We start from the raw sequence: 26,926 nt of genomic DNA, 5'->3' as shown, positions 1-26,926 counted from the left end.
ATTAACATGGAAATGTAAAATGTGCATGTTTAAATTATGGTGGACAATGTGGTTGTCATTCATATTTTGACATCACGTTTATCATGAAGGCATTGGGCATTTATATTTGAGTGAATTACTGACATGAGATGATACAAAAAGTATTTTACTAGATGAATATTAGAAGTGAAATATAAAATTAATATTAATCGTACTTATATTAAATTAAATTAGTTTTATTAGCGTGAGTTACGTGTGTGCCAAAAAATAGATGAACAATTAAATTGTGTTCTAATAATGTCATAAATAATGTTTGCAATAAAACAATTTGCTTTGCCTATATGGTTTAATTTTAAGGTGTGAAATAGGATTTATATGCATTAATTGTATTAATGCTCATTTAGGCTTTTTTAGCTTGACTAGGCATGAGAATTTTATTCTTGCAGCAGTAGAGGAAAATGTCTTGCCTATTCGTTTCCTAGGTTGCTGATGTGATGTTGAATGTCCTTTTGTATTGAAGGTGAAGAACATGTTTCACTATTAACTATGTAACAATAATTGTGCTAGCTGTCGAACAAGACAGGAAACCTATAATTCTTCCGTGAGAAATGCTTAGGTTATACTGTGTGCCATGAGAAAGAATTCTGAAGTAACAAACAACTAGAAAATGTAATATTTAGGCAGAACTGTATCAAATCATTGACATGACAAGTCACTTTTGCTGGCAAAATCCGGAATAGTTGCAAACTTGATGGTGCTATCGACAATCAGTGGACACCAAATCTTGTGCGTAAGATGAGCCCACCTAAAAGAGCCAATCAAGAGGATCATGGATATTTTTTATTATTGAGAGACTTTGAAACCTGGAGTTAGTTAGTTCATTGAGTTAGTCTGCCCGAGTGAGTCTGTCCAGAACTCTGCCACATTGCTTCCACTCCTGCCTGGAGTCTGCTATTGTCACCTCCTGTCTTTTTCAAGTCTTTGATGAGTTTCCTCTTAGTCTTAATTGCCCCATTTGCCTATGCTGTTTAGTATTATTATGCTCAATTAAATCTGAACTGCTAACTTGTCCTAGTGCAGCCCGTGTTCTGCACTGTCCTGATGCTTCTGATGTCGGGAGAAGGTGAACGCTCTATCTGATGAAGTACTCCTACCTGCTGTCCTATGAGGAGAGGTATGACTAAATGTGGTTTCCTGTTTCCTTTTCAGCTTAGATAATTACTCCAGCACATTTTATAGTGAGTTTCCCTAGTTAGATGATTTTTCCAAATTGTTTTTGACTCTCTTTTTACTTTTGCCCACATGTGTTAGCCCATTTCCACACATGCAAGTCCCAATTCTTGTTAGAGATAAGGATGACCCAGCTCTGCAACTGACTGTTAAATCTGCATTCTGATGATTTACTGATGTCACCATCATCTGCTTTGAAATCTGATAGTAATGTGCATAATGTCGTTTTGCTGATCTATGTCAATCTTTTTGAGTGCTTAACAGTATTGATCAGCCAATGATTTTCATATATGTTTATAACTTAGTTTTGCATACAATATATGTGACATTAATTTTGGGATTGTAATAAGGCTTTGAAACCTATTAATTTGGGAGTTTGATTTAGTGTTAAGTTCTTGATGGTGTCCAGAATTGTTTCTAGTTTTATGTCACTGATTTGTGATTGAATGAATCTGCCTACTACACTCTTCGCCAAGTCCAAAGATCTCCGCAGGTGTGCCAGCAAACCCCAACCCTATTTCATGCCACAGGATTTTGCAGTCCTTTTGCATTTATTCAATTTATGTTTTTGCCCCTAGCCTACCAAATCCAATATTGGGATTCACATATAATATGTATGCTGATGACACTAAGATAGAACTGGTGGAAAATGCCTCATTGTCTCAGTCTCTAACCTTGAGTCTTGCCTAAATGCATGTTAGGTACAATGATCGATCTGCAGCATCAGGATGGCTTTGTGCGTACTCTCACTCAAGAGTAGGGGAGCGTGCTGTGGAAGCCTAAAATAGTTTGACTTCCTCAAATCACACTGGTGGTGCCTCCAGGTCTGGCCATCATTGGAAATTTAAGACCTGAGTTTCCACAGAGATATGATTTCAGAAAGTATTGCTGCACTCAATACTTTACATTTTCTTCAGACTCTGGGCCTGATTTAGAGTTTGATGGACAGATTACTCCGCCACAAACGTGATGAATATCCCGTTCATCATACTATAATTTCCATAGGCTACAAATGGGATCGTAATACGGAGGATGGGATAGCCCTCACATTTGTGACGGAGTAGCCCTATCTGCCAAACTCTAAATCAGGCCCTCTGTCTCCAAAGTACATAATCTTTGCACACCATTTGCAACAGTGTTAACATGTTTGATGACAATGTCCAGCTCTCACTGCATATTGGAGTAATTGGGGTACACCACTCAGAAGCAACAGGTCTGGCTTTTGAGGGGATTGTTTTCTGATCTCGCTAACTAACTATGTGGGCTGATATCTTATACATCACGGTGGGAAGGCACTGGGCAACACAGAGTACTGTCATAATTGGACTCTCGCTCCTTAGGAATGACAGCACGTTTGTTTGTAGACGACTGAGTCACTCCTACAACAAGTCACAACTGTCGGCCCAACCCTCCCGGCTCACAAGCACTGCCTCACCAAAACACAGAAAGCAGAGGTGATTTCTGGCAGCCTTACGCATGGACTCTAGGTTAGACCTCTCAGGGAAGTCGTGGTGGGATGGAAGTTACCCTCTTCTCTCGTTAGCAATAAGTCTCATACACACATACGCAATGAAGGACATGCAGGAGAGTTTTCAATAGATTTATTCAAAAGACTGCAATCTACGATAAAATGCACGTGCTGCAATGATTAGGATAATGAACAGTAATAAAAGCAGAATCGTGAAGATGAGAGTTGTGAATATAAAAACTCCCACCATCTTACAATAAACATTAGATATAAACTTCCTAACCAAGAAAGCCTAATTATCTACCCTAGGGAGAGTTAGGTTCGATAAACGTAATCTGCTAGTGCCATGTCCATGAGAAGCGCCCTCCAATCCTCGTTATCTTGAAATCAGTTCCCTAGGTCAGACTCCGTGGTGACACAAAGGCTCAGTTCTGCAGTAAGGTCATGTGCAGCATAGATGGCATCTGGAAGGAATGACCTTGCCTCTAATGACCTTGTCTGTGTGAGGTGTATTTACACAGATAATGTAGGATCCCTGACACAGGTTTGTTGCTAAACAACTGATAATGTGGCACACTTGTGGCAGCAATTGCATAAACAATCCCTAACAAGTGCACATGATGTTCCTATCACACGTAAGTGGGAAAGGGACATGATGACAATACCTAAGAGTATCACTGATAGTGACGCCAATAATGATGCCTTCTCAGAATAGCACCAATAATGAAAATCAAAACATTTCTTATGCCAAAAGCTAAAAGTAAATGATGGAATAAAACAGAGCATGCTAAGTAGGTAAAAGGTCACTAGGCGACTGGAGCACATGCATGTAAGCCAGAGGCTAAGCTGACTCCTGTGCCCCGGGGTAAAACTAAAGTGGATTCACCACAGTACTCACTCAGCTTCTCACCCTTCCATACCCTATGTTTCAGAAAGACAGTCCAAACTCCATCACAAAGGTTATGTTGTTACTCAAGATAGCACTGATAGGCTGGTTCTCACAAGTCCTGAAATCATCCTTTAGTAGAGCAATGACCGAGGTGCATGAGAGCTGGCAAAAAAGGAATATGATCTCGCTCCGTTTCAAGGTCACTTGATGATATTGTAAAACAAATCTAGATATCACAACTCCATTCAATAGAAAGCTGTTAAAAGTAGCCAACCTTGCTCCATATTGGAGGCTACTATTTAAATATTTCAGATATGAATCATCCTGTACAACATTACCTTTGTGCCATACCTGTGGGTAGGAATACTTTTAAGCTTGATGTTGGGCAACAGTGTCAACGATGGTTATGAAGGATTTAGTAAACACCATAACATTGAGTTCTGTACTCATCTCACACTTCAATGGGTGCCTTATGAATCCCCACTTTCCAGGTGGGTTTGACTATCTTACAGATAATATAACTGGTAAATATGACTCTGCTGTGTCTTGTAAATTCTGAAAAGCCCTAGAGGCTGATCTTCTTTATAAGACAGCTGTAAACCTAGTAGATGTGGCTCTCCTGTGAGAGAGTGGCATGTAAAATTGTAGATGTGGGAGCATATTGAAAAACATCACACCTGTATCTTGCCTGCCGTGACACTGTGTATGTTAACAGTGTGCCCAAGCTATAAGTCCAAATAGTAGCACAAAATATAAAATGTTTGGGCCATCAAACATTGTGGTATTAGTCAGTTTTTTTTAGTGCTGCCTTAACTACTCTTCTTGCTGTGGGCTCCTCCGACTTGGAGGTGTCTACGTTCTGAAAATGTACTTTATCATAGGCACCTGGGGACTGGTTTTCATGAACATCAGCTTTGCAAATTTAGACCTGAAGGGGATTTGTCAGTCATGTGGCACAAAACAGTTTCATCAGTTAAAATCTACAGAGGAACAGATAACATTTCAAATAACGAACGCTGCGAGCCACACATTGGCTCCAATTTACATCCAAGAAAGTTTAATTTTGTATAACATTTCAAATGCCGATATGGAACGCAAAAAACTTTAGTCTTAATTTGTTTTTCCACTTTGTGTTTTTCTTTCGAGAAACGCTTTCTCCATACTCCCATAGATTTTGGTGGTAAAACATCCCCATTCATACCTTGAATACAAATGTTCCTTTACCTTGACTTGAGTAAATCTGTGAGTAGGGTTGTGGTGGGAAACTCCCAGCACAAAATAAGAACTAACCACAAAGCTGCAAGTTTGTGGGTGCTCCTTCAACATTTGTGGACCCATCCTGTAACCCCTGCAATCCCCTCTCCAAAACCTGATTGCTCTTGCAGAAATTCACTCAGATGGGTGGAACTGTAGTGTAACTGGCGTTTGCAAGAATAAAATCCCACCCTTCACATTTCTGTTAAAGGGAGTTTGTACTCGTAGAAGCTGCTACAGTTAGACACAGCATAAGATTTAGGAAACGGAGCCACTGTGCTAAGCAAGTCAACATTGCTAAGGAACATTATTCCTTCTTAGCAGGCATGTCCCTTACAAATATTGAGTCACCATCTCAGCAGTTCTAACCCTTGTTGCAATGTCGCTGAGTAGCCTGCCGCAAATACTTATATTGTTACTAACAGCACAGGCAAAAACTATTTTATGCAAAGCCGATACACACTGAGGCAAGATGAGGTGCCAAAGGTAGAAGTCTTTTCAGGATGGCTTTACTACTAACTACGTTTTTTTTTTCTTTTTTCTTCTCTTCAAACTGCCTCACCCACGCTTCTTGTACAATGTCGGTATACCATCCTGTGACACCACATTTCCTCATGTCTGACAGATGGCCACTCTGACCTCAAAGCAGGATTTGTTGGAGGCGTGCTTAACGATATCCCATAATTCTCTTCATTGAAAATGTGCATATTTCTCTGTGAAGTTACGTAATAGCACCCTCGCCAGTTGAATACCTTATCTCTTGATGTGGTAGTCAGGCTTCTTTTCACTATACTTACCAAGTTCGTTTATAGATATTGCACTAAAATTAGCTCTCATTTCCTTGTTTAAAGCGCATCGGTTTGAGGAATTAAAAAATTCAGCAGTGGATACCCAGAAGTTGCGCATTTATCCAGACATTGCTGCAACCCAAGCAAGAAAACCAGTCCAGGGATGGATATCTCAAGGGAGGTACTGAACAGAAAAGCACACAAACCCACTGAACGAATGAAGGGGCGAAGCAGGGTTGAATACTGAAGCAATATTTTAAATTGTTTTAATATTGTTAAAAGGGAGAGGCCTCAAATTACAGATTACATGTACTACTGCTAGTGCAGGTGTTTTAATAAAAATTATTAATGAGTGTTCATGTATTCTGAATAAGGGCTTTGTGTAGAAAATAATAACGTAGAAAAAAATTGCACGCATTTGAAAATGAGATTACGATCAGTGGCCGCCAATGTTCACGAAGTGTACTTATTAATAGTCTAACATTGTGAAAAGTTGAATGTATGTTTGACTAATGTAGTAATATGTCATATTGAGGGTTATGCATTATGTCCTAGCTTTATTAATTGTAGGCCTTAACTTATCAAAGGTCTTGGCCTACTTGCCAGGCCTCATGTCAAGGCTATATTTCTTAACGTTTAATAAATGGCTGTCCTAGACAGTTAAACTGTGATTTTCCATTTTGCATTATTTAAATGTGCTCGTAGCTGAGAATTGTTTCCCATGAGAGCTGACTGCTAGAAGATGCTGTTCTTGCTAATGTAACATTTTGCGTTTAATGTGTGTGAGACTGACTTTCTCAGAAGGAGAACAATGGAAATACTGATTGGATTAGAAGCTGCAACAATATTGTTAACTAACAAGCCAGATGATGAAGACATTGCAGGACAACCAGTCAATGTGAACGGAGTAATGGTAGAATTCATAGATTTGGAGTTTTAGTTTTATTGGACAAAGTGTATACATGCGATTAATTGACCAATAGGGATTTTGGAAATAGTTTTAGTTGTTTTGATTTAACGACGCTGCATTGAGAGAAGACACCGTCATTGCCCATTTCTTGCTGGCCGAGAGGTCAATACTTTCTTGAAAAGAGACGTGCTTAACTTTAATGCTTAAAGACTTCGCATTTTCTGAACTTTGATGCTGAATCCTGATGCTTGCTGTTCAACTGATGTCCTGAGGATGAAGACTGACTCTGCTTGCTGATTCACAATGAGGATAGGTATTATGAATTAGACTGTTTATTATTATGCATATTTGCTTTTTCTTTCTAGGTACCAACTGCACTGTTTGATAGAGCCATAGTTAGATGTTTTACCAAATTGGTGTTACTAAATTGTTTTGCCCAACATGCTGATGCTAATCTGATGTTAGCTAAGGATCTTCACTAATGAAATTGTGCTAATAATGCTTGATTAATTTATTTGCTGAATTCAAACAATTGAATTTTTTTACTAATTTGCACTGTAAACTTAGAATGTGTTGTAGTTCAAGCTCTGATTAGATTATGTTTCTTCCGCCGCTTTGGACAGCCAGTATTGTTTCTGTATGTGTCACATTTGATTTTAAGATTAATCTACATGACCTTAAATTGTTAATATAGGGAAATAAATATTCTAACTTTTACTAAAAAGGTGTGGTTATTCATGATTGAAAGGTCATGGTGCGTGACAACTACTGACTCTATTGATTATTACTGTTATTGATTGTTGTTGATTATTGATATTGTGTGATGGTTATTGATTAATGATTTGCATGTATTAGAGCTATTGTAAGAACATCTTAACTGCGAGTCAAGAGGTTCATCAACCTATTTGCGTCCCCTGGTAAGTGTACTTATTAAGGTCAGACGTGCTAACACTACACTGCTAGTTATGTATATTTCTTGCTCTTATACTGATTTCTACTGTGTTAACGGGTATTCCTAATGAGTCTTGGCGTGTTGTTTTATATTACCTGCAGATCACTGCATATCTCAGCATGGAGCAATTAACTCATTAAGACATCCTGCCAGCTTACTGAAATTTGTTTTTGTTGCACAGAAAGATAACATTTAAATAGAGGTTTCTGTTTTTTTAGGGAACTTAATTGACTTGAAGTAATATTTTCTGTGACTAGGCCTTGAGGTTGAACATTACCTTTGTGATTTAGAGAAAAGCAGAAGAGGGAGGAACTATCTGAAATGGCTGCAGTAAGTCTTAAAATGACAGAAGATGGGGAAAAAAAGCTGACATGATATTGAAAGGAAACAAAGGAACCCACCATTTTTCAAATGTATGGAAATTGTGGACCTCAAAGAAGGTAATTTAAGAGTTTAAAAGGTGCATTACAACGTTAATGTAGATTTTCTACATTTGTCAGGGAGCAGATGAAGAGGGAGCTCATTCGGCTTGTGTCTAAGTTGCCAGATGTAAATGCAACTCCTTCTTACGTTGGTCCTTGTGCATTACAATTAAAACATCAGTCAGCAGATGCTGCTAAAGGAGAACCACAGCAGGTGGAAAAAACCCAGAGTGCATAAAAAGCCCCACTGAAGACAAGACACGGAATCACTTGAAGTCTGAAGTAAAGGATCAGGTGGATTGCAGAATTCGAGGACCCCAGGGAAACCCTAGAGAAATGGAGTGAACAATAGTGGGAGAAAAATCAAGAGCAAAGGGTGATGAGTGTGACGGAAAATACCTTTGAATGTGTAATGCATATCCACCAAATATCCTTACAGCCTTTTCTATGGTGAAACAGGATATGACCTCAGTGGATTCAAAAAAGGTTTCATCTTGATTTGGAAGGAAGAGATTTGTATGCAGTGGATGTTCCACCATTTTGGGATGGGCATTAGTAATAATGTCCCTCCCGTTCAGAAAATATTTTTGATTGGCAGCGCAGGAGATACAGGATGCAAAATGGCAGACATCATCATTAAAGGCAAAAAGAAGTTGCTTACATCCACCTTCCTTTGTAGCTCCCTACTAACACAAAGCTTCTAGAACATCTGTTTGAGTTGATCATCAGGAAAATGTGCTTGTGGCATTGTCAGCAAGTGCTGATGCCGCCACCAGCTGAGCCAAAAATGTTGGAGAGAAGAACTGCTGTTAGCCAGCAGGCGAACAACCAGTGGTGTGGACTGCTGGGTAAAAATACTCATCTTCTACTGAGAAAATTCAAATCTGATGTTTGATCATTTATATTTAAGGTGCTTTTGTAGTGAATATTTTTTTTACATTTTAATGACTTTGGCCTTGGCAATACAGGACATCAGAGATTTGATCTGAAACAAAAAGAATCGCAGCATGCTGCAAAATCCATAAACGTTGTTTATTAAGGAGAAAAACTATTGTCTCCAATTAATCTAATTAATGCTAAGTAAGCCTTTCCAGATACAAATCCTACCACTAGGACATACAGACTTGTAGAAGCCTGACTGTAACGGAATGTGAAACATTGCCTATCAAAGTCACCTTAAAGTGAACTAACTGCTTACCATTCCATACGTGTAGCTAAAGTCGTCAATACCACAGACGCTTGCACTATCCAGGACCAGTTGTGTTTATGAGATTTTTGTCAGGAAGGGATTACCCATTAAAGGTTTGAGTCACAAAATCGTAACAAAGCTTATGGCGGTGGTAGGTAATGCTTCTTATTATGGAGAAGCCCCAATGGGGAAGCTGACGTCAGTCAACTGAGGTTAAAAAAAAAGTCATGAAATTGTATTTGCACAATTTCTTACACTATCTGTCAAGTTCAATAAGGTGGTGGGTTGGTTCTGGATGCTGGTTATCTTATGCTATGTGAGAGGATTAGTAAGAGTGTGCCAACCTGTCATCTGTTCAGCCATTTCAGTATACATGTAGTGGAAGAAACCATGTTTCTATCCAAATCATTTAGAGCAAACATTAAGGTGCATGTTAAGAAACGTGGCTGCAGAAAAGGCCACTGGAAAATATTGATTTCTGCCATTTCCTGAAGTGAAGGTTGTTGTTCTTCTCTATTGAGTATGTAAACTGATCTTCCACAGGATGCCTACCTCCTTCAGGAGATTGGCTTAATATACCCCATTTCACAATGGATATTGAACCACAAATTTATTGTCAAGCAGTAGTTTTTGAGACCTACTCTTTTTATGTTCAACTCCAAAGTCTCGAGTGAAGAAAAGAGAGGCTCAAACTGGATCCTCTTTATGCAACTGCAACTCCTTCATGTTCGGGTTCCATGCTTCTAGAGTTAGGCTTCAGGATTCTCCACTGTCTGTGGCTGGTTCAATATTCTTGCAGGAAATTGTGCTGGAGATGTTAGCAATAATAATGAACCATCAGTGCTGTTACTGACGCCGGGGAAGGACTTCAGCTCCCGGCTTGCCCTGGACTCCCTGCCGCTACTAATTGACGCGTGCCTCGCGGGACGCTTGTGCTGTTACAGACGCCGGGGAAGGACTTCAGCTCCCGGCTTGCCCTAGACTCCCTGCCACTACTAATTGACGCGCCCCTTGCGGGATACGTGTGCTGTTACTGACGCCGGGGAAGGACTTCAGCTCCCGGCTTGCCCTGGACTCCCTGCCACTACTAATTGACGTGCTCGTCGCGGGACGCGCCCGGGCGAAGACCGGGCCAAGACGAGCCCGTCTTCGCCCGTCATCGCCCGATCGAGGCCGGGCCTAACTTCTTTGCAGAGGATCCAACTAACAAGTAAGGGTTGTTTTTTTTATTTATTATTCTGGGCTGCCTTATATTACCCTTGATTCCATGGGGAAGAGGAAGGCTGCCAATTTGCCGATGCCCCTGAATGACACAAAAAAAACAGAAAAAGCGCCCCAGGAAACTAGTTAACACGCCCATAGGAAGTGGCCCCAAATCTCTTGATGAGATAGGCCTGCTTTTTGAAGAAGTAGAGGCCATCTTGAATAGCGAAATGGATACCAACGGAGCCCTGCCCTCAAAGAAGGCTTTGTCACAACCTAGGAGGATCCAAGAGTTTTTTTAATAAAAAGAAGAAGAGGGGTCAAACTGCTGCTATTCAGGTTGATAAAGGAGGGAATTTGTCTAACTTAAACGATACCACTCATCCTTCTCCCCAGGGAACTGTGGGTTGTGCTACTAATCTATCACCTAGACAGGGGGTCTTCCAAGTAGAAGATGCAACAAGCATACCATTTCCACTGAGCCCTGAGATAAGGCTGATTCCCAATATACCTTGTAGAAATTGGTTTGGCCTCCTGACTGAGGCGGGCGATTTACATATACTGTAGTTCACGAACATCCTATGGTTGAGCCAGATATTGAGGATGCTATTTTTTCGAACACTCCTATCACCACTATTGGTTCAGAGCAACTTGTTTTTGAAGCCAGTGTGTCCCTTATCCTGCAGAAAGTTGACAAAGTCAGGAACCTGGTATCGCAGTTAGCTACATTTTTGCAGGGGAAAATGGTGTCTCAATGTGGATGTAAATGTCAAAAGGTAGAGGTGATTAGAAAGGGAGGAATTAAGATGGTTGAATCGATCCCGTCCACCACTACTATACACGGGGGATCAACCAATCCCCCCATAGTAAGGGGATTTATACGGCCGATTTAGAGGTCAACCAATCATATCCCATAGATTATCCTACAAATGAGCGTCTGGGTTCCAATAGTATTTCTACGAATGGGGCCTCTATGGAGAATTGTGTTGCCAATACTGTATGCCCTGCTGTCCCTCCGAGCAGTCAAATACTTAGGAGGTGCAAAACTATTACTAAATCATCAGGCAAAGGGGCCGGTACCCCATCGGATGCAAATAGGGTATTTGTACCTCCTCCTATTCGCGATTCCACTCGTGATACCTCTTCTCATAGAGCTCCCAGTGGCCCAGTTATATCGACAACAAACTTAGGCATTAAGTGCGGCAATAACACCCTTTTTTTTAACTACGTCCCGAAGTTGCCACCAGGGTTTGTTGAGGATCATGAGTCACGGATCAATAAGGTCACTCATTGGTTATGGTTCCGACGGAATTGCCTTTCGGTTATACGTTCGGACATTTCTAAAGTAAAGAGATGGTGCCCTTTGGGGTTGAACTATGATGTAAGTCATTAGTGGACCAACATATTGCTTTTGATTTACGTACTCGTCAATATAGGGGGCCAGAAAAGGGAGGTATTACCCTAGTGTCGGATTTAGATGGTGCAAGCCAGGCTCCTATACATGGTCAGTTGGTTTACAATATTAGGAGGGATCCCCTGGAGTCTGTTGGGATCACGCGGTCCAAATCTGTATGACTGGTTACAGCTCAGAAAGTACATTCAAGGGATAGTCTAGAGGAGTCACATATGAATGGACCTGTTGGGACCATTATGATTGAGATGATCTCAGAGGATGTTAGGCCCCAGACATATGGAATTGAGCCAGATAACAATGGCCTATCAATAATGACTTGGAATTTGGCTGGCCTTGAGAGGAAATTGGATGATTTAGATTGGTCCACATATATAAACACCCAATATATATGTCTCTTCCAGGAAACTTGGGCTGAGGATATAATTAACATTGATGGTTTTCTTTCTTTCAACACTCTTGCCATCCAACCATCAGCGAAGGCGTCAGGTCGTGCAAAAGGGGGGATTTTAATCCTTTTAAACAAAACACTGCAATGTGATTTTAAGATTTTAAAATTTGATTGTGTTGATTTGATGGGGTTGCAAATTTCGGTTCAAAAGAGTCTTAATGTAATTTTTATTCATGTTTATGCCCGATCTGTCCCACGAGAATCCGAGTCTCAGAGATTAACTTTGCTATCAGATTTTTTAGATACTTTACAGCCAACATTTAACCTAATTATAGCTGGAGATGTAAATTGCTCTTTCGACCATCCATGTTGCTTAGTGGTCTAACAGTGGAGGAGGATGAACTATGGGGGATTGTACAGCTGAATAGCGATAGTTATTGCCCACACTCGCGAGTGGCTGTTCAGTTGGATTCCCTATGTTTAAAGTATGGCCTTAGGGCCTACAATGGCCGCATGCCTTCTGATATAAACATTGCACCTACATTTAAGCGAGGTACAACAACAATGGTATATTGATTATTTTTTAGTGGATGTGAGACTATGGCCCCTGCTGAGGGACATGAGGGTGGACCTGAGATGTGAGAGTGATAACTATCCTTTGCTTCACTCCCTCTCTGGTGATGCCTTTGGAAGAACCTCGAATATGCAATATGCAATGGTTCCCCCTCCTTTCATGACTAACTCATCTAGAAAGGTTGGGTGGCCTAAGGTGATGTCGAATCCCTATCTGTTATGCGAGATTTATCAAACGTTTATAGACAACCTTGCAGTTTATGAAGACCATGATTCTGCTGATATTCCACTCCTTTGTATACATGAAACTATGATTGTAAAATTACAAAGTATTTTTTGCAAAAAGGTTGGGTTAAGACCGCGAGGTGGAGTCCCGGCAAATAATAAATGGTTTGATGATTTATGTTCTAGGGCTAAGTCTGGGTTGAAAAAGGCCATTTCGAATGGAATTTTTGGGGAAATACAACAGGTTAGACGCACTTACAAGGAGACTATTTTACGAGCAAAGAAATATTGGGAAGACTCCATTTGGCAGGAATTGTTGGACTCCGTGAAATCCAATAATAATACGCTGTTCTGGGAATTGCTGTCTAAACGTGAAAAAGGGGGTAGGAATAATATAAGGAACCATATTCAACCTGAAAGCTGGGTGGAACACTTCTCCTGCCTTTATGATAGAATTGATATTCCTGTGGTCCCTGCCACTCACGATGTGGGACAAGACCCCTCATCTCTGTTAGACGTGAACCTTGTAGCCACCCCCATAGGCGGGGTCTATATGACTCTGAGGACCATATCTGTTTTTCTATAGAAGAAACTGCTGATGCAATTTATTCTTTAAAATCTGGTAAAGCTCCAGGACCAGATAAGATCCCAGGTGATCTTTATAGATCCGAGTCAGCTATATGGACCTGGTATATTAATACACTTTCAAATAAAATTGCTGAAGGGGGACAGATTCCTACTACGTGGAAGGGTGCTGAAATCATTCCTATTTATAAAAAGGGCAATGCAAATCTCCCAATAAACTATAGACCAAATAGTCTCATAGACAATTTACAAAAGATCTCTACTAAACAACTCCTAGGAAGACTAACGAGTTGGGTTATTGACCAGCAGATTCTTTCCCCCCTCCAGGCGGGGTTCCGACCTAGAATTAGCACAGCGGATCAGGTTTTCAGGTTGGCGGTTTTACATTGGAAATATGTAATTCTCGAAAAGCAACCTTTATATGTTGTTTTTGTAGACCTGCGATCAGCTTTCGACTTGGTACCAAGAGAGAAGTTATGGGATGTGTTAAATAGAATAGGGGCCCCAGCTAGCATAATCCAAATACTAAAGTGTTTGCATGAAAAATGAGATGGGGCAATCAAGGCAAATTGACTGACAAAATCCCCATAAATAGGGGCGTTCCCCAGGGTTGTGTGTTGGCCCCTCTTTTGTTTTCTCTCTTCATTAATGAGGTGGTGCAGGTCTTGATGGCATGCCAGAATGATGCTCCCACTTTGACTGCTCAGAAAGTCCCTATCCTTCTTTTTGCAGATGATTCACTTCTCATCTCAAAGACCCCTTTGGGCCTTCAAATCCTTGTTGATAGATTTAATCTATTTTGTCAGAATTACGATTTGGAGCTGAACTTTAAGAAAACGAAACTGATGGTACTTTGTTCCGGATCGTGGAAGAAATGCACCATTAGTTTAGATGGTGATCCTTTGGACAAGGTTACCTCCATTGATTATTTGGGTGTGAGGCTCACACACAAACTACACTGGGATGATCAGGTTAGCAAAAGTGTTGGACTTCTGCAGCATAGCGCTGCATCTATACTGCGCTTTTATATGAGTACGACGGTCAAAGCTGTATCCCCAGCAATTGAGATATCTGTGGCTAAGGTGCAGGGAGCTGCTGTCTATTGTGCGGAGGTATGGGCTTTCTTTGACAGCAATAGGCTAACCTTTGGTGACAACAGCTTTGCAAGTGCCTTATGTGGATGCCCTCCCAGTACCCCATTGATTCCACTGTTCTTTGATTTGGGACTTAAACAAATAGCTGATTTAATCATCCTAAGACCCCTATTACATTGGGTAAGGCTATGGACTGTTCCCGAATTGGATGTATATAAGACTTCACTTCTTGATCTGTTAAAGTGTCCAAACTCTACTACCATCCCATGGGTTAAACATGTATCTAGTTGGCTTTTTACCTTGGGTCTAGGTGATTTTTGGGAGAACCCTTACAAACTTGAGAAATCTCACACAAAAGTATTGAAGTGTGTATATTGGTCTTATGTTCGAAATGACTATATTAGCTGTAATCCCCTGGACTCTTAACCAATCTTTTTATTGATTTTAAATGGTACCCACAGTTTGAACCGTACTTAGATATAATGCCCGACATACTAGGCAAGGGACTATATGCTAGATTTCGCTTTGGGTCATTGCCATTGAAGACTTTGAAGAGTAGATGGGGATCAAATGCCACAACTGATATATGCACAGTGTGTGGTGTTTCCCCTGAAACATTCAAACATTTTATGTTTTTTTGCCCTGCCTATTCAACTCCTAGGTCTAAATGGATCCGTAAAATCTGTTGGGAAATGAAAATAAGAAAATGTGATTCAGCCTTGAGGGTTTTAAAAAGTAATTGCTCTAATGTGTTAATTTATGCTGTTAGTAAGTTTTTAGTGGCAGCATGGCGTGTACGTAACTTTTATGTAAGTAATGAATTTTAAGGAAGACTGGATGGGACCTTTTGACTGGGCAATTGAATTTTAAACCATTGTTTGATACTGGTTTTAATGGAATTGTATTAATTCATGTTTTATGATGATATTCATGGTTTGTATTGCTTTGATGGTCTGTTGATCGAATAAAGCTTGTGATGATGATGATGATGATGAATGAACTATCAGCCAGCTAAGGTGGCACTGATAAAGCTCAGACCAACCAATGACCTGGACAAGGTGAAATAGTTTGGATATTTTTTTCTACATTACTTTGTGTGTGGTTTTATAAAGACTGTCCCAGTCCATTGTTGGGTAATAGAGTACTTGACGCCAGTGCTTAGTTTAAGCCAGAGGGTGCAGGGTGAGGGTACTAGCATTCATTCTTAGGGATCAGAGCTTATTTTTCATCATCAGACTCTGACCAAGCACAAGAGAAAGAAAGAAAGAAAGAAAGTAGAGAATGAAGAAGGAATACAAAGAAGGAAAAACAGTGACAAAGGTAGAAAGCAAAAATTACAAAGAACCTACAAGCATGAGATGGAGATAGGAAGTGCAGGGTGGTAGAGGAAAGAGACATGAGGAGGAATCAAGAGTAAACATCCTTGACATTTGGCAATCCCAACATTCAGCAAAGCTGGCAGCAGATTTCTGAGAAATGTTTTGTGTCCAACAGTTGTTCTTTTACAAATTGAGCAGTGCTTGACACAGCTACTTAAGTTAACAGTGATAGTAGGTGCAAAAATGTACATATAAAAAGTAGAACATGGCAACAAAGAATAGAAAACACGATTGATTGGAAGAAAATAAGTCAACAAGAAAAAAGTCTGCATATGTACAGTACTATTAAGGAACTCAAGACCAGGAGGGGGTCCAGAAGTATTGGTGGCGGGTTACATGAATCACCAGAAATAGTCTCATTTAGAAAGTTAAAGGTTGCTATTTACGGAAATAAAAGACATTGCATCTCCATTTTGAAGGCTTCAAAGAAGGACTAAATATTACAAGCAGCGTCTGTTATCAATCAGACTGCTTCATGGCCAGGGTCCACATCAGGGAGTCGTAGGATCGGGGGTAATGTTAGATCACTCCAGCCTCCTCTCGATGGGAATATTCTCAGATGGTATTATATTTAGATAGACCGTTCTCTGACACCCAGCCCATGTATATGTTGTAGAAGCATGTTGTGATGAATCTATGACCTAATGACACACCGAGATGTAGTTCTCTTACACTTACAAACCTACACTGTATGAACAGATAGGGTCTTCAAGCATTCCTAAATGTTTATTAGTAAGCACCTAGGGCAGTGGATCATGTGTGAGACACCACTCTGTATTGGCAGTTACTGAAGCCACATGTGTTCCCGGTCTAAAATGATTTTCCCAAACCAATGTAAGACCAGTTTTACAATTAATTGTTGATTACCCTTAAATAAAAAAAGAAAACCGAGCATGCTTGAAAAAATAGAAGATCATGAGTTGAAGGTCGTATGTGGACGTTCTTCTATCTCAGACGCAGATGCTTTAAACCAGTGCAGCACGGCACAGGTATTGATATGGTTGAACTAGTGACCTATGGCCATTAGTACACCTCATACAACTGTCCACTTGCAGTCTCAATAATGATGCAATCGAAGGGACCAAGTCCCTAAAATCCAGCGTTGTCCATAAAAAGGCAAACAATCGCTGATGTTCCCATTACTTGGAGAGAATAGATGTACTGTCTCTCTCTCTGCAATAGACAGCTCTAAATCAAGCTCAGCCGCTATTCATTTGATTGAGACCACCAAATATGAATGTGCCAGACCCATTAAACCGCACAAAGGTGGAGACAAGGACTCTGTGCGCCTTCTGACCCTTCATTAAGGAAGACCACATCATTCTTCTCTGGGATTCTAGCATTTGATATTTCAGAAACTCAGTGAGAGGTAATGATTCTTTAATAATGTATCTGGATTTTTCCTTGGGTAGCATACATTAGTGACGGTAGCTGCTGATGGCTCCTATGATTTATGATGCACACACCTCTGATTTCACTATCCATAGAAGTGTCATTCAAATATTTTAGTGCAGGAAGACCCCATACCCCCAATTACAGGAAAAGACACACTTTGGCTCGCTCGTGTTGAGAAAAAAATTAATGAATCTGTATAAATTGATGCAATTCGTTTACTTCACAGTTATTGCCACTTCAATGACGTGTCAAATTAAAGTGATGTAGGAAGAAGGATTAATGTGATCTGGCTCAGCAGCCTCTTTTGGGCTTTTGTGGGTATAAGGAGAGACATGTCACAATTTCATTTATACAGACGAGTGCAACTTAGAGAGATAATCAGCCTACTGCCTAATGGCAGCCAAGAGGGATTACACACGCCCACCACACATCAGTTGAAAATCCTGACACAAAAGTACCAGTGGGATGGGCGAGAGCATGAATTTAACGGTGACGAGCATCTTCATAGAAATAAAGGTTTTTGATTCCTTGGTTTGTGAACAATGGTATATTCCGTATGGTTTGCCAATAAATGCAAATGATTTAATACTCCATAAAAAATGTATCTTTTCGACGTATAATGTATTTGCTACTTTGTATCATATAAATATATGCCAGCTACATCAGCATGGCTGCAATCTATTCAGAGGTTTAGCTGACGTCTTTGGAAAACAATGAATAAGGAAAAGTCGGGCCAATCAAGCCAAAGGAAGGCTGTTTTTTTATTTTTTTGAAGAGGATTTAGTAGGCTTTCTTCTCAAGGTTTTGATGCATCACTAAGTGATGGAAACCTGCTCTGTGCTAATGGTATCAGGCAATCTTGTATTCCCATCACATTTTCACTGTGTGGTGCATGCGCTCGCGAGGCCCGCTGCCTCAAGAAGCAACAATGGAGAAGAAAGGAAATGCTGAATATTGCCCGATGGAGAAACACCACCAGCCCACAGATATTTCAGTAGGAGTAAAAGTAGGAGTAAACGTAGGTATTTCAGTAGGAGTAAAGATGGGCATTCATTGTGATCGCAACTACCAGGATAAAAGAGAAGAGAGAATCCAGGCAACATAATTATAATCAGTGGGTCATTGATATTAGTACTAATTTTGTGAACACTTCACTGATTATGTCATTTCTAGTTCCATTATCTTACTTATACACTTTTGTGTGCAGAGCTATGTATATACCCTACGACCAGATAGGAAAATCAACAATATGAGACCATGCACTAGTAAGTGCTTTGTAACAATTATGAAAATTAAACAATGAAGTGAATTCCCTCACCATCAATGTATCAAAAGAAGCCTATAGCCGCTCATTAGGTGTTTCCAAATGACTTACCTTTAAAGTCAAACTGATATGCATTTTTCAAGGACTCATGCAAAAAGTAGAAGTTTCCTAGTGCCTGTAAAGACAAAAAAATGAAATTTGATTTATAACTGTATTAAGATCCATTTTAGCTTTACCAATAAATGATAAATATTGGGGGGAACATTTTCAGCCTTAGTCAAATATTATGGAAAGCTTGATGGGTGTGAGCGTTAGAGAAGATAGGGATAAAAAGGGGAAGATAGGGATAAAAAGGGAAAGAATGTCTAACAGAATACATTTCTTCAACTAATCAATCTAATTTTAAGATGACACGTTTTATCTTTTCTTCTGGAACTGCTTCGGGAAATTTGGAGAGCTGTATGAAAAAGCTGTCTTGAAGTCACTTGTTTGTGTCTCAGTATTTGCAAAGGTAGCAACAAAGCGGTCAGTTTTTATTGCATTTCATCCACCAGCCAAACAGACACATTGATAAAAAAAACAGCAGATAATACAAACGGATTGAGCCAAACATCAAGCATAAAGCACTTTGTCTAAAAGTACTCAAATGCCTAACTGAAATTTAAATTAAAAAATATGTCACCTATATCTTTGAATTATCTGCAAGGTGGAACCAATAAAAAATAATTTCTATAGACTTAGTCTGACCATGACAACATTTGATATTGCCTTTGCTCATTTCAATTTATTATTCAAGAACTCCAGCTAATTCAGAAATTATGGCCATCATTCAGAGTTAGGCAGGCGGCCTGCCATCCGCTAGTGGGAGGAGATAATAGCCTGAACTGCCACAGCAGACTTCCACACGCCATTGCCACTTTCCAGGGGGAGGTCTTCTTCAATACTTCAAAGGAGCTCGTCTGGAGGCACTGAAAGCTTGGTGAGTGGTAGCAATGTTTTATGCAGCTCAGCAAACGTTTTCGAAAAATAATCACAAAGTAGAAGTTTGCTTTAGCAAAAACAAGAAAATAATGACCCTGACGTCCTGGGAGTTTCTACCACACTGGGAGGGGGGAGCGTAAGCAGGGGGGGGGGGGGGTCATTTGTTTTCCTTGTCTGTTGTTCAAGGCCACCAATCCTCCTATTGGCCGTCCCAAAGAGGAAAAAAAGTCAGAATGTCTGCTCTAATAGTGCAAAAAGACTGAGGTGCTTACACTAATAGCCGCAAGTCTGGCAGGCTGTCAGTGTATGGACTTCACCAGCAGAAATATGGTGATCTCTCAACTCTAAATAGAGCAGGTGGACCACGTTTGTAGTGGAGTACCTTGCCTGCCAAACTCTAAATGAGGGCCTGTGTTTTGAAAAGACCCTGCACAGGATCATTATACGTTTTAGAAAAATCTATATGTTTTAATCCAATGTACAGAACTTAGGGCCAGATGTATGATTCTGGCCCATTGCGATTCGGTAATTGCGATTTGTAAGAAATCGCTATTACCGACTCGCACAGGGCCATGTATCACATTTGCAATTCGGTAATAGCGATTTCTTAAAAATCGCAAATGCAATTACCGAATCGCAAATTGCGATACTGGTCCCATTCGCAGCTATGGGCCTGTTGGCCCATAGCTGCGAATTTTTTGCATTTCCTAAATTGCGATTTCTGAACCAGAAATTGCAATTTGGGAAATGCAAAAGGCCAGGGTTCTGGGGGCCTAGGGACCCCTCTCCTGCACCCCAAATTGTTTTTTTTTTACCATGTAAAGTACACATACGCCAAAAGGGCATGTGTGCTTTACATATTACATTTAAAAATGCAGTTTTACTGCATTTTTTAATTTTGCACCAGGTTACCACCTGGTTGCAGACAATGGTATTTTGCATGTGCAAAATACCATTCTGCGAAAATTCGCAATTTGTGATTTTTTGCAGAATTGCCTTGTGACCTGGATTTTGCGAATCGCTAAATGCGATTCGCAAAATCCAGGTCGCAACGCAAAAAATCGCAAATTTTGCGATTTCTATTTTGTGGTCTGCGAATGCCTTTGATGCATTGCAGACCACGATTTTGCACTCGCAAACGGCCGATTTCGCCGTTTGCGAGTGCAAAATATTTTGATACATCTGGCCCATATATTATACAGCCTACACAAAGGAGAATATAATTTTACACAAAATTAGAAGACAGGCAAAATTTAAATTGAGCTGCTTGTAGGCACCCAAGTTGTCTTTGTTCTTCAATATTTACCTCAGTCATTTCTTGAAAATGAAAGTTGGGGACCATGGTCTCTGCTACTATTCCTACATCAGTGCCACTAAGTTTTATCTAAATATCATCAACAAGTAAAATAGTATAAGGCCATAAAATGCTGCCTGTCAGCCACTAAGTCATAGAATAAAGATGCTTCCAGAAGCTTGATGTATTTAATCCTCAGTGACAAACCTACCACAAACAACTCCAACACTCTTCTTACGTTAGTTAATCACCTCAGGGACCAACCTCAAAACTGCCCCTTGGGCTACAAAATCATCCTCTATTCGATTTCCAGAGTGAATCTGCGACCCTCCCTCTGACTGTCGTGAAGTATTCTACCTAATTTTCTCCACAAGCCAGTGCCTACTAAGAGAGTGTACCACCATCAGCTTCTACTGTGCCTGAGGAACCTCACTGAACCTGCAGCCACAATACAAAATATCCCATCTTCAGGTGGTCTTGAAAGCCACAGAAGAAGTGACAGACGGAATGACGCCCGTGGACTTAATTTCACTGTCCTTAAACGGCTCATTGACAATGTCCTAGTCACCAGAAATACTACAAGTCTACCTCTAACAACATTTCCAGCTAAACTGAATGAGCAGTTGCTTATTGCTTATATTTTAAAGAATGTTGACCAATCGCATCTTGTTGATTATGTTCAGTCATCATTTTTATCACTTCAAAGAACAGAAACTACGTGGTAGACATCAAAGAGGAGCTTCTGTGGGAGCTCAACCCTGCACCGCTGTACATGTGAACTAGCATGCTTCTTTTGATCACTACACTCTTATGAAATATTCAACCACAGCACAGAGGATAGGGGATGTATCCTATGCTTGGTTTCCTCTTTTTATGGAAAGAATATGTACAACGGGTAAAAATAAGCATAATGCACAGTTCAGAAGGCAACTTGCATCAAGGATTGGAATATTCAGACTATATCTGTAATTAAATATTCATAGGGTAAATAGTAACCCTTTTGGGGTGATTCATTAAGAGGATTAAATAACGTTTTTAGAGTAGTGACTAATCAGTCTGTTGTTACAGGGACAGGCTAATAAAGATACCCATAAGAAGAACAGTTTCGAAAAGGGGAACTCAGTAAATGTATTATTAGGTCACAATAAATTATAAGAATATTTTCTTTTAATATGCTGAATAACTATTAATAAGAACATTTTGAAAATCTGCACTTACATCAGTTCTTGTTGTCGGAGGCTGACAAATGTTACATCAAGAAATACCTTGAAAAGGATTCCAACAAAATGAGCAAATACGATAATCCCCTTCCTTGTGCTTTTACGGGTCTCTGAAACCCATAACTGGTATGGGACTGAATCTTTAACAATACTCCGGCAAGAATCACAGAAGATTGCAGGTCAGTAATGCCATGGTAAGAAACATCTATTCTTACAACTTGGTAGTCATGTTTTACATATTGAATTGATTTATGGATTTGTTAAAAACATTGGTGCTGTTTTATGAATCGACAATTAACTAAGGCCACTCCTGAAATGTCCAGTTAAGATACTTTAATTTAAATATAACGCATAATGGTTAAGAGGAGACATTATTATAGTGATCTAAAAATACCACTTCCCATTGTAACTCCCATAGCAATTTTTGCTCTGCATTACAGACACAACTCCTAAATATAATAATGTAGCATGAAGACAGAACTGTATACAGCGTAGGCTCTTTTATGATTCATAATTTAGTTTGATTCCATTCAGTAGCCTTTGAGATATTAAAAAAGGTGTGTGGTGGACGACAAAAGTATAACCTTTCTATGCTACAGCAGTTGGGTTCAAGATTTGTTACAGAAGTGTTCGTCTTGTACATCAATTTTGACATGGAAAACAAATTAACTCAATTTACAATTGGTTCTCAAAATGTGTGTGAACTGCTTGAATATAACTGTCGGTCACCAATTAACACCATGTCAGTGGTTCATAAACAGTACTCAAACTCCTGTTGTGGAAAAAAAACTCTCAAACTCAACTTAGGGAGCTTTGAGAATAAACCCCATTTGTCTCTACATTAAATATGGATTTGTTGGAAGTGCATATGCTCCTATTTGTAAGTGGATGGAACTTAGTGTTATACACCCTCTTGGTCTCATACACTGTTAGAAACCCCATGCACTTTAGTCAAAAGTAAGAGAGCGAGTGTGTGTGTGTGTGTGTGTGTGTGCGCACGCACATGCACATGCACACACATGCACATACAGATAACACTGTGAAAAAATGCCAGAGTATATTCTGGAAAAGTACCCTGACCTGTTAGTGTAATTGCTAACCAATGATGAGTCAAGCTGGATGCATGGTAGGGTGCAACCACTTCTTTCCAGAAATATTATAATGCTTGGCTCTCAGGGGGTTGACAAATAGGTGAGGTTATATTGCAGCTTGATAAGATAATCAATGCAGAGTTGGAAAATCAGGCCATAGGCACATTACCCACACCCCTGGGGTAATTGGGGAGCTGGAGTCCAGGCTGTATAGCAGTTGCACTGTAGTGGCAATTAGTATTGTCAAGAGAAACAACATGTATATATTTTCATAGATGAAAACAAAAGGTTGAAGTGACATTAAAGTTAGGTATGCTAATAACACTACATTTAAGAACACAGAAATTAACTAAAAAAAAACAAAGGTTCAAGTTAAGTTGTAGTTAACAGAATGAGACAAGAGCTAGTGTTTAAAAAATGAAAAATCACTGAAATTTACCAGTTATAGTTCAGTCAACTAACTATGACTTGCACGTTCATCGTGTACTTCTTATAACCTCAAATATTAGATCATTCTTAATGAATTAAATGACATCACAGATCAAATCACTAGTGGCATCATCAAATGATTGTGGCATTGAGCTAGAGGCTTTGTGGGCAGGAATCAATTCAAGGGGCTACACATGTGCCCAGTCTTCTATCACTAATCAATTTATAATGGCATTTGTATGGAAGTATGCAAGACATTTTACATATTTGTCAACTCATCCACATTTGCTTTCATTACCCTATTTTTACAGGTATTCACCTGCCTTCACAAAACAAAAATGTCTATGTAAGCTTTAATAGAGTGCCCTACTTTTCAAATCTTGATCACCTTCCAAGAAGTGTTTGTTCTCCATTCACCTTAATGAGTTTTCTCTTTTACAATTGGCATACCATGCTATTCTGAGTCAAGAGTAACTGATAAGGAACCTTTAGACAGGCCTAATGGCCAGCCTTTCAGGTTTTGGTAAAGTGCACTACACACATGCCTGAAACTAGTCGAGCAGCCTTTTAGAGCCATGTCTACAACCACACTATGAATGAAACCACCTCTAAGTGGATGACCAGTACATTGTACATTCGCTGACAATGTGGAATGGCTCAAAATCTTCTATGACACTGTGCAAATAAATGTTCACACTTTATCAATGTTCACTTTACATATAATATGTCCATAACAGTGGTTCTTGACCTTTTGACTTCTGTGGACCGCCCTGAATCATTACAGGACTCCAGTGCCCTCCACTGAGTTATTTTTGTAAACTGGAGGCCTTCGGCCTAAACATTTTCTATGAGTTGAACAGTATTAAAAAAACAAATACACATCCAACAAATTCTAAAATATTGATATATTTTCTTCCATTCACAATCAAGTAAAGAAAAGGTTTTCACATGTGCTTCTTTATATGCACATACCTTATTAATTTAAATGTATTAATTTAATATCATTTAATTTTCTCAGATATTTGCGGACCCCGTGAGAAGGCCCCATGGACCCCGAGGGTTCCTTGGAGCACAGGCTAAGAACCACTGGTCTATAGCACTGTTGGTAACTACTCAACATAGGCATGTGCCCAGAGATCCACAGGGGGATAATCTATTTTCATCAGAAACTTTGGTTGTTCTTACAGATTTTTAGCAAAAGGATTCGGCTTTAATGCACAACCTACTATGAAAAGTGCCTCTGTAACATACACCAGATGCTCTCAATTTCTATAATGTAAAATGGAGCTAGAGTACTGTTTCAATGAATTGCTCATAGTACAAAGTTTCCTGGTAGGTAAAACATCACCACCACTATTGGTCCTAGGCCCTACACTATTTCTATTTGATTCAAATACATGTGTGCAAACATAAATTCTATGCTGTTTACAACTGTACGTCCTTTACAATGAACGTTCTTTTTGAAAAAAAGGGTTTATGGAGTAATGTCAATAACAGAATCATGGATGATGTCATCAATGATATCTATTACTGTGTCATCAGTGATATAATATGAAAGGTTATAAGCAGTGCGCATGATGGAAATGCAAGTAATAGTTAGTTCACTAAACTATTACTGACATATTTCTGTGTTTTTTCCCTTTTTAAAAGTTAGTACTTGTCTCATTCCATCAACTAACTAGAACATTACTTTAACCATTGTTTGGTTAGTGAAGTTCTCTGTTGTGTTACATAAATTATGATCTTATTACCATACCTACATATAAGGTCACTTTGATCTTTTTTAGTAAATTACCGGTTTTCTTATCACATTCTAAATGTATCATGTGTAACAATTTCTTTGAGCTGGTAGCTTCACTGTGCATGATGAATGGGAGTGTGTAGCGGGAGTTTGGGCACTAAATGTGGGCTATGGCCAGACCTTACGCCTATCCCTCTTGGAGCAATGAAACTGCCCCCTCGGCACAAAACATTTTGTTTTGAGCAAAGGAGACTGAATGCAGAGCTTTGCCTCTGAATAGCTTGTTTTTTGTACTGTTTTTTCAAGTTTTTTAAAACTTTTTGGGTTGAGACTCTTAAGCGCTTTTTTATTTGGATGGTGACTTTAGGAAAAATTAATCCTGCTGGTCACCCTAGAAGCCACAACTTTCAGGCTGTACATGCAGTATGTAGCAATATGCTGGATTTTGTCATCATCCTCCTTTTGCGGTTGGCATTAAATTTGCTGGGGTGCAGTTACTTCCCATCCTGTTTCCTGTTGTGTTCTCTCACATTCTGCTATGGTATGTGACTGGGATGCATAGTCCTCGGGTGCTTCTACTTGCAGCACTAGCCAGGTATACTCCTATGTAGCACTTGTTTGCCCAAGGTGCATCTAACTTCTTGTGCATTTATTTAATTTTTGGCCAGGTCGTAAAGTAAAAAATTGCCACACACCAATTCTTCTTCAGGTTTAGTTGATCTTGCCTCTCCAGATTTAAACAGCAGCAAAATTATGTTATCATCCTGTGATGATGCAGCTCTGAAAGGGCAGGTGGATGATGTGATTGGTGGCTGCTGCTGAGGAACTTTCCCTGAAGTCCTCATGGCCTTGGATTGCTTACGCAGCAATCTGTGTTTACACAACACCAATGTGCTAGGGGTGGTCAGGAAATTGGTTTGAGCCTCTTTCTAAAGGCTATGGGATTATTTTCAGAGTAGTGCATGCTGAGTGGCCAATCAGAAGGCTGCATTCACTACTTTTTTTTTGGTGTCCCAATGGTATCGCTGTATTACCTCAGGCCCCTTATAGCTGTTAATAGAGCTAAGTCACTCTTGCTAACCCTTTACTTTTCAGACTCTGCACTAGTGCAGCTGACCTGGACTTTTTTTCTAAAGTTTAGTTTACTGTGGAGGGGCCATTTTAGTTTACGTTTGAGCTTATGGGTTTGCTGTTAGGCCCAAATAACTAGGCTATTTTGTAATTTTTATTGAACTTTGTGTGTTTTTAGATTTTGTGGTACCTAAAAATGGTACTGCAGTACCTGTGGTGCAAAATACCAATACATCTGATTGGTTGATGTTCCTGTATTTATGAACGTAGCAAGAGTTCCCACCCCATTATTATAATTAGGGATTTGCCCTCAGTGTATCCACATCTTGTGCGCCCTCCGACTTCTTTTTTCTGACTGTCTCTCTTTTTTGGAGCATTTAACAAAAGAACTTAGAGAAGATGGCATTTGTTGGAAACCCAAGAGCAGATAAAGAGGCTCAGGATGAGGAGCAGCAGCCAAGAACCTCTCTGGAATCCCACTATATACCACCTAGAGAA

At 39.7% G+C, this 26,926-nt stretch overlaps 1 protein-coding gene across 2 annotated transcripts in view; it reads right to left on the bottom strand.

Annotated features, from left to right (window-relative positions):
• INPP5A (inositol polyphosphate-5-phosphatase A) overlaps nt 1-26,926 on the bottom strand; it is a 1,526,322-nt gene that overhangs the window by 632,523 nt on the left and 866,873 nt on the right. For both annotated transcript variants that reach the window (XM_069239762.1, XM_069239763.1), the window contains exon 5: nt 18,713-18,776. In XM_069239762.1, the coding sequence (XP_069095863.1) occupies nt 18,713-18,776 (64 nt within the window). The remainder of the gene's footprint in view (nt 1-18,712; nt 18,777-26,926) is intronic.

Source organism: Pleurodeles waltl, chromosome 6 (assembly GCF_031143425.1).
Source record: "Pleurodeles waltl isolate 20211129_DDA chromosome 6, aPleWal1.hap1.20221129, whole genome shotgun sequence".
Lineage (NCBI taxonomy): Eukaryota > Metazoa > Chordata > Amphibia > Caudata > Salamandridae > Pleurodeles > Pleurodeles waltl.
The sequence above is the reverse complement of the archived record's forward strand: the minus strand, read 5'-3'. Positions and strand labels throughout refer to the sequence as shown.